Source organism: Nymphalis io, chromosome 14 (assembly GCF_905147045.1).
Source record: "Nymphalis io chromosome 14, ilAglIoxx1.1, whole genome shotgun sequence".
NCBI lineage: Eukaryota > Metazoa > Arthropoda > Insecta > Lepidoptera > Nymphalidae > Nymphalis > Nymphalis io.
The window spans coordinates 12,077,712-12,093,216 of record NC_065901.1 but is presented as its reverse complement, the minus strand read 5'-3'; the positions used below and the strand labels follow the sequence as shown (position 1 = coordinate 12,093,216).

General features: G+C 40.3%; 2 protein-coding genes across 2 annotated transcripts; one reads left to right on the top strand and one right to left on the bottom strand.

Annotated features, from left to right (window-relative positions):
• Positions 1-1,672: 1,672 nt before the first annotated feature.
• Positions 1,673-9,616, top strand: LOC126773206 (myogenesis-regulating glycosidase-like). Its single transcript, XM_050493944.1, has 9 exons — positions 1,673-1,817; positions 3,093-3,224; positions 3,937-4,146; positions 4,710-5,370; positions 5,853-6,045; positions 7,413-7,522; positions 7,616-7,880; positions 8,292-8,448; positions 8,672-9,616. Exons 1-9 carry the CDS (start codon positions 1,802-1,804, stop codon positions 9,532-9,534), a joined length of 2,607 nt encoding a protein of 868 aa, XP_050349901.1. The 5' UTR covers positions 1,673-1,801; the 3' UTR covers positions 9,535-9,616.
• Positions 9,617-13,615: 3,999 nt separating this feature from the next.
• On the bottom strand, positions 13,616-15,505 carry LOC126773518 (uncharacterized). The gene has a single exon (XM_050494468.1). The coding sequence runs from the start codon at positions 15,503-15,505 to the stop codon at positions 13,616-13,618; it is 1,890 nt and encodes a 629-aa protein (XP_050350425.1).

The window sequence follows — 15,505 nt, the reverse complement described above, 5'->3', positions numbered from 1 at the left end:
TTGTTAAAAGCAGCAACTTTCGTCCATCGTCTCTTAAAATAGGTTAATTCTCTTCATACACTTGGGAGGTAATTTAAGTAAAGAACTTTAATCATACTAAACGCAAACGATTACTTGAATAAAGTGTACAATGATGTCATTTTATTTAACATATAATTTGTTATTCTTATGTTCGCTAAAGCTGAGATGGCCCAGTGGTACGAACGCGTGAATCTTAACCGATGATAATGGGTTCAAACCCGGGCAAGCACCACTGAATTTTCATGTGCTTAATTTGTGATTATAATTCATCTCGTGCTATACGGTGAAGGAAAACATCGTGAGGAAACCTGCATGTGTCTAATTTCACTGAAATCTGCCACATGTGTATTCCACCAACCCGCATTGGAGCAGCGTGGTGGAATAAGCTCCAATACCTTCTCCTCAAAACGAGGAGAGGAGGCCTTTAGCCCAGCAGTGGGACATTCACAGGCTGTTACGGTTACGGTTATGTTCGCTAGCCATATTATTGTTTGAGAATTATTTATATGAATTCATATACGTATTAATGAAGGTGCTCTTACAATCGCTTACAACCGTCACACATTAACTAATACAATACACACAATACATAACGTCCCAAATTAAATAATTCTTCCTGAGAATTTTAGATATTTTATTCCTTAAATAAAAAAAGGAGAAACAAAAATACGTGTCTTCTATTCAACGGTAAACTTCGCTAATGTTAAAGTCACAGCTTTTATTTAGTCCCTCCCTGTCAACTTTAAAGAGTAAGGATGTATCAGCCAATGACACAATATCACAAATTCCCTTCACATAGAACAGGAGATCATTACTTAATAAGATGGGTTTTTGACGATTGAGTGGTACCTACCCAGACGAGCTTACAAACCCCTATCACCAAGTAAAATCTACCTAGTACCAGTCATACCATAGATGTCTTTTTACGTTTGTCCTTGGCTTATATTCATATTTAACAGTCTGGATTATATTACTCTGCTTAACCTTAACATCTCCAAGCTATGGGATGGTACAAAAGCTGACTTAATGTCCATCTAGGCTTTCTATGTTCTAATTTTTAGGCTAAGTCGGCAAATGCTTGAAAATACATAAACAATAATTTAATACTTTAGTATTATTTCTTGAGTTTAATTGAATACTATAAGTGACTAATATTCTACATTTGTTTATGTTATTGCATTCTTCTTACAAATTTAAATTTGTTAATTTGAAAATCTAAAGTAAGTTCTAGCACAATGCATATAATATTTTAAATCGAGTTATAGAATAAATACTAAATATTGCTAGTAGACGTATGTCAAGTTCTTCTGGGTAGGAACCACCCACATCTCATCGTATATTCTATCGACAAACAGCACAGGATTATTATGTACCGGTTTTTAAGCGCCAATGTGAATGAGAGGTGGTGACCACTAACCTCCAAGATCTAAGATATTATGTGCCGTGTTATTGTTTCAAGATCTGTGTAAGTTCCATAAATTATGATGTGAGCTTCTTAAATAAAATAAAAATATTGGCTAACCGTAATAGGTAAATACTGACAATTTAAAACTAATATTTATACTTAAAATATTTTTAAAGTAACTATGAACACGATAGAAGTGGTTTAATTTAAAGCTTGCTTGAATAAGTGTTTATACGAAAGGAGTCATATCATACAATCAGTGATAAAAGTACCTTATCATTGGAGCAATTAACTTAGTAATATAACACTTGAGCCGATGCACATATTAGAGAGTTCGAAGAGCTGCGGTCAGTAGTGCCTGCACGCGCAGCCACCATGCGCAGCTTATACGGTGAGTAAGATAAATCTATGTAATACTAAGTAAATCATAATTTAATAACTAAAAAAAATTTCTCGCCAACTATGTATTTTAAATACATCTAGTTTAAAGTATTAAAGTAATTTTGTTTACTTTTGAAATTGAAATCGAAAAATAAAATATATTTACTGAAGCACAAACTATTACGCCGCGGTAAATACATAAATACATAATAACCGTGTGAATAATTTTGAATATGGTTATTATTATTTTCATTTATTTATACAGGCAATTTTAAATTGTGATGTTACAAGATAATATTTATTCAATATAATATTACCGTTTCGATTTGTAGATTCTAACCAGATAAACCGTCCTTAAATTACGTCCTTACTTTACGCTTTTTCTCTAATAAAATTACGTCATAGTAAATCATATATAATTATTAATATATATTAAATACAAAGTCGCTTCGATTTGTCATTCACTCAAAGGTTGAGACGGGGGAATGGAATATCTATCTGTTTGAGTGGCTTACTCTGTTTACTAAAATTTCACCTTCGTTTGTCTAATTGCCATTAAGAACAGCCAACGTGACCGAAAGCGGGTAAAAGAACAACATTACAGCCTTGGTCAGAAAGCGGCCGGCACGGGAGGGCAACGCGAAGTTAGCATGACGGTGGCGGCGCGTTGATTTCTATGAGTATTTATATTAGTAGTAACATAACCGATGGGACGAGTGGCGTCTTATAAATTAACTAGTATATTAACAACAGCTCAAGGCGCGTCCCCGGCCGGTTCCGCCCGTTGTCTGACCATTATATAAGTACAATGTTTATGCAAGTCTGTCTTACCGCCACGACCATGCAATAAGGCACTATAATAGTTTGATTTTTGTGGATACAGTGAAACGGAAATGAGGATGAAAACGTCCTCCTGGTCTATTTCGGCTACTCTTTTTCTATGTATTTCTTTAGTAACTAGCCATCTGCGCATGATATATTATTGTGTAAAAAAACACATAAACAACAAAAGTACACTCTCTCAATCTCGAAATCCGATGGGTTGCCATACCCACTACGTTCGAAAAAGCGCAGCCGCAGGAACAACAACTTTACGTTGAAAATATTAGCTCCACCACCAAACCAAACCAAGCGATATTTTTTGTTCTTTTCCGCGAGCAATCTAATACTAATGGGAATGATTTAATACATAAAATATTAAGTGGTCACGCTTATGGATAGTCTTTTAAATATATTGAGTTTTTTTATTAATGAAATCGATTAATACAAAAACTTATACTTACAGTGTTCACATTGCTAGCTCTGTGCGCGTTTGCCTACGTCCGCGCTGATACACACACCATTTACAGTGATACCAACTTAAGAATTGTAGTGGACGACAACTCTAACGGCGAAATCAGAATAATTTCATATAAAAGTAAGTAACTAAATACACATAATGAATAAATGATCAAAGCTTTGTTTTTGTAAAACTTAACGACTTTAACAAAACTTAAAGAGCTAAAGTAAAACGCACATAAAACAAAATCGCATTAAGCAATTCATTTTATATGAATCATCATTATTTAAAATCAATGATAAATGACTTTTACAAAAAAAACACTCTTTCTCTAGGATATCGTTTTGGAGCATATACCATAACTTTGCTCCAGTGCAAGATGATATATAAATTTAAGTTATAAAAGTACTAGGTGTGTACTTAAACCAGTTACAGCTTGTGAATGTCCCACTGCTGGGCATTCTCAGGAGGCCTTAGCCTCCTCTCCCTTTTTGAGGAGAAGGTTTGAGCTTGTTCCTCCACGCTGCTCCAGTGCGGGTTGGTGGAATACACATGTGGCAGAATTTCAGTGAAATTAGACACATGAAGGTTTCCTCACGATGTTTTCCTTCATCTTAAAGCCCGAGATGAATTATAATCTCAAATTAAGCACATGAAAATTCAGTGGTGTTTTCCCGGGTTTGAACCCACGATCATCGGTTAAGATCACGCGTTCTTACCACTGGGCCATCTCGTACTTAAACCAGAAGCACCCAATCAATGCATACTCTATACGGATTACATGGCAACCATCAAAAATATTCACGTCACAATAATATTATGAAAGTAATAAGCATCGTTTTCTGAACAGATGGTGTCCAAAGAATCCTGGCCACCTCGATGGGACGACAAAACGAAACCCGACGAGCCCCTGAAGCTTCACGATTCGAGATCGCTTTCTCGAACAATATCTCCCTCGCAATCACTAATGAAACGGTCAGCACGCCCCGGGCGGGTGTGGTCTTAACCGTAACCTGGCAGGCGCCGACGGCAACACGGCTAGTGGATTGCCTCGACTTGGGTAATAATTATATACTTAATTTTTTGACGCCTAAAATCTTAGTCTAAGTTATACCTGACTTCAGAATTGTCGATGAAAGCGTTCAGAGCGAAATATGTGAAGCGGTATTTAATATTTCTTCTAAGATATATTGTTACCCCTGACGCTTTATCGTGTATTCTATTTATAATTTTTATAATTTCGTAACGGCTGTCAATTATATCTTTATAACAGATTTATATTTTCCATACTTTGTACAATATTCATTTCCTAATCCAGACGGAATTTTCGTTGTTGAAGTAAAGACTGTACCAATGTTATAATATTTATTTCTCGCCCGGGTCCCTGCTATTGCTCTCAACGAGTAAACGTGATAATAAAGATTCTCCGATATATATACACTTGAAGTAATAAGTAATGAAACATATATTAGTTCTCTCAAAATAATAAATTACCAGTCCTTAAAATGTTTAAGCTCGTAAGTCACCGATAATATAGTAAAGCAAAGTCTTCCAAGAGTTTTGTTTTATTATTATTCCATGTCATTCCTATTATGCATATTTTAACTAATTGCTGGTTTTTAGGGTCAAGTAACTGGTATGGAGGGCCACAGCAAAAGGAACAATACTGGCCGATCGAGAAGCTCAAATTGAAAGAATACTCCTACGTTACAAAAAAAAGTGATAACTGTGGCATAGCGGAACCCTATTGGCTTAGCTCGGAAGGCTTATTCTATTTCATTGATAAAAAGGTTCCGCTATTTGTCGATCAAAACAACGCAGTCCCAAATGGAACGTGTTTCATTGCGGACGTCAAACCACCGTACTCTTCTAAAAGGACAAAAAACAATCTGATTTACATCATAGGAATATTCGAAGATGCGCGGCAGGCCCACGAGTATGCCGTCAGTAGTATATTAAAAAAGCCAAGCGATTACCCTGATGAAAGGATGGTCACATATCCGATCTGGTCTACATGGGCTCGTTACAAGCGAGATATCGACCATAACGTAGTTCTCCGGTTTGCTGATGAGATTGTTGAACGTGGTTTCCCTAACTGTCAATTAGAAATAGATGACATGTGGGAAACTTGTTATGGTTCATTAACTATAGATACTAAGAAATTCCCTAATATGTCAGACACAGTGACCAGTTTGAAATCCAAAGGATTTAGAGTAACAATGTGGGCTCATCCATTTATGAATAATGACTGTGAGCCTTGGTACACAAAAGCGAAAAACCTGAGGCAAGTTTTTTATTTAAGCTAACACTACAATTTACTTTAACTAACGAATTATTAAAAATATTTACATACGTAGCAGTAAATAAAATAATTAATGTCAATTTTGAAAATTATTTAAAGATCAATGTTTTTCTACTTATGATATTTTTTTTACTATACACGATTGTAAGACTCTGTGCAAGCCCGTCTGTGTAGGTACCACCCACTCATCAGATATTCTTCCAAAAATTGCAATATTCAGTGTTATTGTATTCCAGTTTGAAAGGTGAACGAGCCGGTGTATCTACACGTACAAGGGACATAGCATCTTGGTTCCCAGGGTTGGTGGCGCATTGGCGGTGTGAGAAATGCTTGATATTTCTAACGGCGCTAATGTATATAGGCGGTGACCGCTGACGTTGGTCTATCTAGCCTTCCGTCTTCATATATTATATGCAAATAAAGACTTATGTCAAAGTAATAAAGGTGATATTGCACTGTCACAGTTACTTTGTGTCGTCTGAAAGTAACTCGGTGGAAACAACGTGGTGGAATAGCAACACGAGCATGGGCGCTTACATCGACTTCACAAAACCGGCTGTACGCGAATGGTACGTTAGCAGACTTGCTCAGCTTCAAAATCAATACGGAATCGACAGTTATAAGTTCGACGGAGGAGAAACGAGTTGGTCTCCGGAGGTATGTTCATTTTTTATATGGCTCCTCTAAAGCCTCTCATATTTTGTAAAAAAAAGCCAAACGATTTTAATGATTTTAAGTACTTTTTTGGGATAGCTTTTTAAGGGATCTTCGTTATTAATTTTTTTTATAAAATGTCTATTTACAAGTACAGGAGCAACAATACAAAAAAGTAATGGTGTGAGTGCCAAGGTACTCACGAGAATTGATGTGTAAACATATGAGCTCATGTACCGATTTCACGCACATACAATAACAAAACTTACGCTGACGTTATCTGACGCTCGAAACCATAGCTGACCACATCTAACGCTCGAGTCCTCATTTAGCCGCTACCGTGTACAGAGCGTTAAGATGTTTACACATCAATATTTATGTATGATGTATGTGTAAACAAATGGATAAAAAAGTGTAACATGGATAAAAAAGTGTGTAAACAAATGGATAAAAAAGTAAGATCCGAACCAAGTATTTCAGGTTCTAATTCAGACAACCATTATAATATTAAGCTTTTAGGAATATCTCAAAACTATAAAAAAGTACTAAAAATTGTCTATGATCTTATCCCGATATCTTTCATAAGATTTTAGAAGTATTGACAGACCGTCTCGAGGCTGCGTGTATGCAAGGAGTAAGTCAGTTAACGCAGTGTATAGTGTACAGGTGTATATAGAAAGACTAAAGACCTGACGGGCCGTTGATGTGATCGGTAGATACTTGCCTTTCACGACGAAGGTTGTGGTTTCGATTCCCACCCAGGACAGACATTTGAATGCATGAACATGTCTGTTTGTCCTGAGTCTGGGTGTAATTATCTATATAAGTATGTATTTACAAAAGAAAAGTAGTATATGTAGTATATCAGTCTGGTTTCCATAGTACAAGCTCTGATTAGTTTTTACTGGTGGTAGCGCTTTGTGCAAGCTCGTCTGGGTAGGTACCACCCACTCATTAGAGATTCTACCGCAAAACAGCAGTACTTGATATTGTTGTGTTCCGGTTTGAAGGGTGAGTGAGCCAGTGTAATTACAGGCACAAGGGACATAAAATCTTAGTTCCCAAGGTTGGTGGCGCATTGGCTATAAGCGATGGTTGACATTTCTTACAATGCCAATGTCTAAGGGCGTTTGGTGACCACTTACCATCAGGTGGCCCATATGCTCGTCCACCTTCCTATTCTATAAAAAAAAAGTTTGGGATCAGATGGCCGTGTGTGAATAATGTCCCATGTTATTATTATTCTTAATTATAACAATAATACATAAACTTGCTCACGAGGAAATCCCCGTGGATGAAATATTGTGCTTCATTTATTAATTCGAATGTTTTTTTGCATATTATGCCTGATATATTTTTTACTAATACAGGTTGCTGTTTTACAAGGAGATATCGATTTACAACCAGAAACCATAACCACTGATTATGTAAGAGCTGTCGCATCATTTGGAAGTTTGGTTGAAGTGAGATCAGGATACGGGTAAGTTAAGCATACACACACTGACTATTTATCTTAATAGTAGTTTCCGCTTCCTCCTCTTTCATTTCTTCTTAAGATGTAAATATTTTTCAGAACGCAAGACCTTCCAATCTTCGTACGCATGATCGATAAGGACTCTTACTGGACATTTGATAACGGACTTCCAACTCTCATCACGACCTTGCTTCAAATGAACATGAACGGTTATACCCTCGTCTTGCCGGATATGATAGGTGGAAACGGATATACTGGCCGTGGTGGTAAGCCATCTCGTGAGCTATTCATCAGATGGTTACAGGCTAACACCTTCATGCCAAGCATGCAGTTCTCGTACGTGCCTTGGGACTACGATAACGAAGTAAGAGTGTTAACTTTTTTTTTTAAATAGTTTAGCTTTTTTTTCACGCGAATTTGTCAATTTTATTTTTTAAATGTGAAAAGTACACATTTTCATTTATTCTCGGTAAATTTAGCGTACAGTCTTAAGAGTTCGAGTAACATTTTGAACAACATTTTATGAATTTTTCCTTACTCGGGTTCGGGGCCCCTGTACCTAGGGGGGCCCGTTTCTTTGATGCGGCTAATACGGCGGTAGCTACGCCCCTGTACTTTAGCAAGTGAATTATGGATAATATTAATTATAATTATCATTTGCCGTACATATTAAATTAAACCATTTTTCACTGTTATATATTCATTTTTCACTTTTCAATATCATGTCATAATTTTGTCTATACAATGTGTATATAAAACGTTATTTGATCACAAGACGATAGCAATCAGCAAGAAGTTCGTCGACCTCCACGCGCAATATGCTCCGGAGATCCTCAAGGCGCTGCGGCGCACCGTGAGCGAGGGCGCGCCCGTCAACCCGCCCGTGTGGTGGGCCGCGCCGCGCGACGCCGCCGCGCTTTCAGTCTGGGACGGTGAGCGCTCAGCCGTATCTACCACCTACCTATTCCGCAGATAACTGTTTATTGCGCCACTAGGATAACCTTATATCTAGTATATATTGAAGGTGATGTATAAGCTCTGTGATACTTGTTCGAGCTTGAACCCTTAATCTTCTTTTAGGATTCACGCAGCCCAGCCGCTGGGCCTATTTGGGCTATTGCTACTACTAAGCAATATCTTAATATCATATTTCAGAGTATCTCCTGGGCGAAAACATCTTAGTTGCACCTGTGATCGATGAAGGTGCAACTTCGAGAGATATTTACCTCCCGGCGGGCAACTGGCTCGATCAGGGAAATACTGAAAAGATCATCGAGGGCCCCACGTGGGTCCGCGACTACCCCGCGGCCCTCGACGTGCTGCCCTTCTTCGTGCTGACCAACACGACCGCGGAAACCAACACGACCGCGGAAACCAACACGACCGCGGAAACCAACACGACCGCGGAAACCAACACGACCGCGGAAACCAACACGACCGCGGAAACCAACACGACCGCGGAAACCAACACGACCGCGGAAACCAACACGACCGCGGAAACCAACACGACCGCGGAAACCAACACGACCGCGGAAACCAACACGACCGCGGAAACCAACACGACCGCGGAAACCAACACGACCGCGGAAACCAACACGACCGCGGAAACCAACACGACCGCGGAAACCAACACGACCGCGGAAACCAACACGACCGCGGAAACCAACACGACCGCGGAAACCAACACGACCGCGGAAACCAACACGACCGCGGAAACCAACACGACCGCGGAAACCAACACGACCGCGGAAACCAACACGACCGCGGAAACCAACACGACCGCGGAAACCAACACGACCGCGGAAACCAACACGACCGCGGAAACCAACACGACCGCGGAAACCAACACGACCGCGGAAACCAACACGACCGTGGAAACCAACACGACCGTGGAAACCAACACGACCAGCGGGAACAATGTTCCCAACGTTGCTTCTCAGCGATTAGCGACTAGCGACTTGCTAATATTATTTATAATATTACTAAATCTTATCATAAGTGTTAATACTATATTGTAAATAAATGCTTATTACATATGTATATACTTTTGCGTTTGTAATAAATTTTCGATAATGATAATAAACGTATAAATTATAATTGTTTTATCGTTTTATTGGAAGAACTGCACTCGAAGCACACACCGGTTGCAAAATTGCAGTTTTGAAACAGTTTTGCGTCGAAACTGCAAATCGACACTTAATGACTTTCTGAAGTATTGCAAACACAAACATTGCCAACTATTTATGTTGCACTTTGCAGTATACAATTTGATTCTCTGAAAAACAACTTATTGAGTGCTACCGATACTAAAGGTCGTATGAGTAAATTATATATTTGCAGGGAAGCATAATAGCTTATTATTGCCTTCTTTTTCTTCTATTTTTCTGGTGGTAGGATGTTAATCATCCGCCCGGCTTGTTACTACCGTACGCATGGTGAAAAACTCATGAAGTGACTTGCAGCCGCGTTTCGAGGTCAGCCACCGTACAGCCATTGCCCGAGCGAGTATTGCCGCGATGGGTGTTGGTCCAATGGAGACGGCTGTTGAACCAATGCCGGGGGAAACTATATTGACCTGCCGGACAGGGAGACCCGAAGAAACGGCTGTTCCGCTGGCCGCCCGTGGCATAGTACAGGGGCCCAAGCGTGCCTAACCAGCTCGCGAGGCTGCTCCACCAGGCCACGCATAATCTCGGGGTGGACCGTCGTGCCGGTTGGTGACCAGAAGGTGGGGTCCCGGCGGCCACTTCCGGGGGGGGTTCGGGGGCCCTTCCGTCCGGCGGGTCAGTATATTTTTCCTTTTGGCAACCACTTGGGGAAACACGCCTCCAAACTTTGACCATCCCTATCGTGGCAATACGTCGCTCACTCGCTTCACGTCTCTTCCATTTTTTTCCCAAATGGTAGCGCAACAAAACAGAAATAACGGTCGTACAGCGGTGCACACCCCCACCATACCCTCGCTGTTTGCGATCGAGTTCTCTAACATCCGTGGACTCCACGCTAACCTCAACGCTGTCCACCACCATCTCGAGACAGCACGACCAGCAATGTTGTTTCGCACGGAGACACAAATACTCCGTCATGCCGAAACCAACTACCTTAATTATCCCGGCTACATGCTTGAAGAATCCTTCAAAGCGAAAGCCGGAGTATGCTTGTTCGTCAGGACGGATGTTTGCTGTCACCGACTGCGCTGCTTGGAGGACCCCTCCTTCTCCATGTTGGTGGTACGTGTGGACCTGGTTCGTCAGAGTCGAGTCTACCTGTGCCTCTACAGATCCCACAATGGTGATTTGGAGACAAGCCGATTATTTGACCATCTTAGTCGGGTGGCAGATGCTGCGCAAGAGCAGTATCCTAACGCGGAATTGGTGTTTTTGGGGGATTTTAATGCTCACCACGAATCATGGTTGAAATCCCTCAAAACTGACCATGCTGGAAGGACTGCTCATGCTTTTGCTCTCACACATGACTTGACCCAACTGATTGATCAGCCCACCAGGATCCCAGACATTGATGGGCAAGCACCTTCTCTACTGGACCTTCTGCTGACTTCTCACCCGGTGGAATATCAGGTTGTGATTCCCTCCCTCTGTGGTACTCCGCTGGTGATACAAAGCAAAATCGCCATGCTGGGGATTGACGTTCGCTGCGACCGTCCAAGGGATTACATCGAGGCTGTTAGAAAAACAGCTTCACGGAAACTCAGAGTTCTGAACAAGGTGCGGCGTTTTTTCACGCCACAACAACTGTGCCTGCTGTACAAAACACAGGTACGGTCTTGCGTGGAATATTGCTCGCACCTTTGGGATGGCTCCGCTAAGTAACTACTGGAGGCCTTGGACCGGTTGCAGCGACGTGCAGTGCGCATTATTGGCGACGTAAAGGTCACAAACACCCTTGAACCTTTACAATTGCGTCGTGAGATAGCAGCACAGAGTGCTTTCTATCGACTGTATCACGGCGAGTGCTCTGAGGAATTATTCTCTCTAATTCCTGCTTCCCTCTTCCTTCTTAAGTCCACGCGAGCTGGTTCTCGATGTCACCGCCTAACTGTGACATCAATTCCATCGCGAACAAAGAAATTTGGCAACTCCTTTCTTTGTCGCACTTCCAAAAAATGGAATTCCTTGCCAGCTCACGTGTTCCCCTCCTCTTACAACCCGGGTTCCTTCAAAGGAGGCGTGAAGAGGCATCTTGCGGGCCGGCAAGGCGAAGGTGGCTAGTGCAGAACGTTTTTCCCGTCTGTACTGGCCGTCGTCGCGTTTGGACTCTACTACCACTTACCATCAGGTGGAGTAGAGTCATTTGCCCTCCCAGCGTATATGTTCTAAAATCAGCTACTACGCATACGAGTTATTTTCAAACGACGTATGCAGTAACGGCAACTGCCTATTTATATATTGCAATAATATATATATATATATTCATTTGACTATCGAAAATCATATTTTTTATTAATTTACCATATTGATTTATTGGTTTTCTTTAATTAAAAAATATATCTTATTTATATTGATGGCTACGGTTTTTTTTTTAGATTTTACTCGAACATGTATTTCAAGATATCAATCAAAGTTATGACAGAGGATAACTTTAAAAAAATATGTATATAGGAAACAAAGAAATAAAATGAAAGCCTAGTGGCTTGATGTAAGGCCGCAGACCCGGAGGTCCTGGTTTCAATTCCCTGGTTGGGCCAATAAAAAGTTATTGAGTTTTTCTGTCAGAGAATTCATGAAATTCGCGTCACAAATTCTCGAACCAACATCAATTTTTCGCGGCCATATTTGTAAAAATTTTGTAACTGCCGACCTCATCGACCGGCCAGGTTGGCTGACACTTCTGCTTGAACTCTCGGTTGTGGTAGATATCTCATATATAATATTCCAGTCTCTTAGTTTTGATTCCTTTGTTCTATTTTTGTGTCTTAATTGTACGTGTCGATATACGTTTACTTTATTGTTGTATTATTGTTGTATATATAGTTATTTTGATTTATCTCTTTTTAAAAACCTATTTCTATATTGTTATTTCTAATAATATTTATAATTATTTAAATAAAGTGATCATATTAAAACAATTTCGTACGTAGGTATTCATCAATATTTTTAAAAACATTTTTGTAGCAATAAGATTCAGATGTCAGTTTCAGGTTGCGTTCGGCTTTCTATTTGTGAACTCTTTTTTTTAACTTCATTGTTTCATATACAAGAAAATAAATAAAATACATAAAAAAATTTATAAACACACTATAGCGCGATCTAAAATTACTTTTAATGTCTTTTAATGTTGAACGGGCTAGTTAGCACACGTTCACTTAATTCGTCAGATGTCACATGTCAGGTAGATCGGAGAGCAGTCGGGGTTGTCGTCAAGCAAAGAAAACAATATGTTTGTCAAGCCAACCGATACTACGGAGCGTCTTTATTACATTAAAAGTACATATAAAAATGTAATAACATAATGATCGTAACTGGGTCATACGAATTGTGTGACGTCAAGTGTCAAAGAACTTACAGGCACGTGTACAGCGCTAGCTTGTACATATTTCCAACTACAAAAAGAGAAAAAATAAGTAAACAAAAATAAGCAATTATCTAAAATTAAAGATACACGTTAGTTATTTAAGTCCCCAGTGCTCGCATTAAGATTAAAGTGGATTTTCCTCGGGATGGTGGGTGATGTCGCAGTGTCGTGTTGTAGAGCCTAGTGTCGCTGTACTTGCGGCTGTCATTCTCGGGATCGGCGAAGAAGACGGCGAGGGCGACGACACTATCTCGTCTAATGTAATGTCATTGTTTGTAGCGGCAGGGTTTGGGTTGACCTCACTAGGTTTCCATTCACATCTTGGCCTCAGATTAAAATATGCGAGTGTGAGCAGCAACGTCGTCATCAAGAATAAAATTGTATAAATTACAATATAATGTGTAGAGCCATGGGTTTCAAATTTCTTCTTTTTCGACTTGGTGCATCTCAGTAGATATTACTCGCAGATTTTTGTAGATATGCTCAAATTGAGTGTTCATAATTTGTTCGTTTCTTTTCAGGATATTATTCTCCGCTTCGATCAATGATGTTTGGTTTTTAAATAGCTTAAGTAAATGATCTTCTCGCTCTTTTATTCTCGAGAAAGATATTGAAACCGTCAATATCTTTCTCGTATCTTCGAGCAAATGTGTCATCCAAGACCCCAAACAGGGTGTTAGCTAGGTAACCGACCCCGTTGATTAAGCCTCTCTTGTTTCGTTGCAGGATGTGATGTTGGTTCGTCAGCAATTCGTTATAGTGTCGAAGTTTATCGAGCTCGTGAGCGAATTGCGTCACAACAGGTGCACATGAGTGATCGTTGTTGCAGGTTTTGTTTACCGAGTAGATATATTTTTCAACGGCGGTAATACTATGCCAATATGTTGTCATGTTGTAGTAGGCAATAAGTTTCCATTTGTCCTGTATGATTCGTACGTCAGAGATTTTGTCAAAGAACAATGTGTTATTGTTCAAGCTTTTGATGTAGACATTTGCTTCAATCGTAGATGTTAAAAGCATCAGCAGGAAAAGTACCATGTTCATCAGTGTAGTTGGCAGACCTCGATTTTTTCGCAATGTACGTGGTGTCGAGGTGTAATTTTTCTTGGGTTCGTCATTTTCCAAAGTGATTTTTGAGAAGTCATGTTCATTGTTTACCGGAAGTGGAACCAACTTGATTATGGGTCGTTTTATTTCTCCACTCTTCGTACGTAGCGTCACGACTCTGATGTGCCCATCCGTTCCTGGATGAACGTCAATCACTCGACCCATAGCCCATTTCGTCGGTGGCAGGTTCTCTTCTTTGATGAGGACAATGTCATTAACCTTCATATTTTCTTGAGGATGCTTCCATTTCGAACGAATTTGTAGGTGTTGTAAATAGTCGGACGACCATTTTCGCCAAAAGTCACGATGCATTTTCTCAGTGAGCTGCCATCTCGTCTTGATACAACGTTCGTCAAAGTCAGTCAGCGGCGGGGATAAAAGTGGTCCTCCTACTAAGAAATGTCCTGGAGTTAAAAAGCTGTCGTCTTCGTTCTCCGTCAGTGCACACAACGGCCGAGAGTTCAGACATGCTTCTATTTGATTGAGTAACGTTGTAAACTCCTCAAACGTCAGTTTTTGCTCTCCCAAAACTCGTTTAAGATGGTGTTTAGTACTTTTTACCGCCGCTTCCCACAATCCGCCAGCGCTTGGCCATGCGGGTGTATTTAAGTGCCAAGTGACACCCATCTCGGCAACTTCAGATAGAAAGTCATTGTTGATAGCTTGCAACACTTCTTTGTATTCCTTTTTCAAAAGGCGTGATGCACCGACAAAGTTCGTGCCGTTGTCACTGTACATGTGCTTTGGGGTTCCCCTTCTTGCACACATACGTTTGAAGGCTGCTAGGAACGACGGTGTGCTCAGGTCAGAGACAAGCTCGAGATGTATTGCCTTGGTAGAGAAGCAAACAAACACAGCGATATAACCACGAGTGGTTTTTATTCCTCGTCCCTTATTCGCTTTCAATTCCACTTGGCCGGTGAAATCAACCCCTGTGTGCGTGAAAGCTCGGGACGGCGTCACTCTGGGCTCGGGTAGGTTAGCCATTATTTGGTGTTGGTTGTGACTCCTGAAGCGAGTACACTTCACACAGTTTCTCAGGTATTTTTTAACTGTGCGGTTGCCCCCTAAAACCCAGTATCTTTGTCTCAGATATGTCAAGGTAAGACTTGGTCCACCGTGCAGTGTTTGCAAATGAGCTTCTTTGATCAAAAGTTCTGTCAGTCTCGAGTCCTTAGGTATGATCATCGGGTGTTTTGCAGTTTCCGATAATTGCGAATGTCGAAGTCTCCCTCCAACTCGTAAAATATTTTTGTCATCCAAATAAGGCGTCAATGTTAATAAATTACTTTTTGAGTGCACCTTTCCATTTTGTTTTAGTTGCGTTATTTCCGAATGAAATTCTTGCAT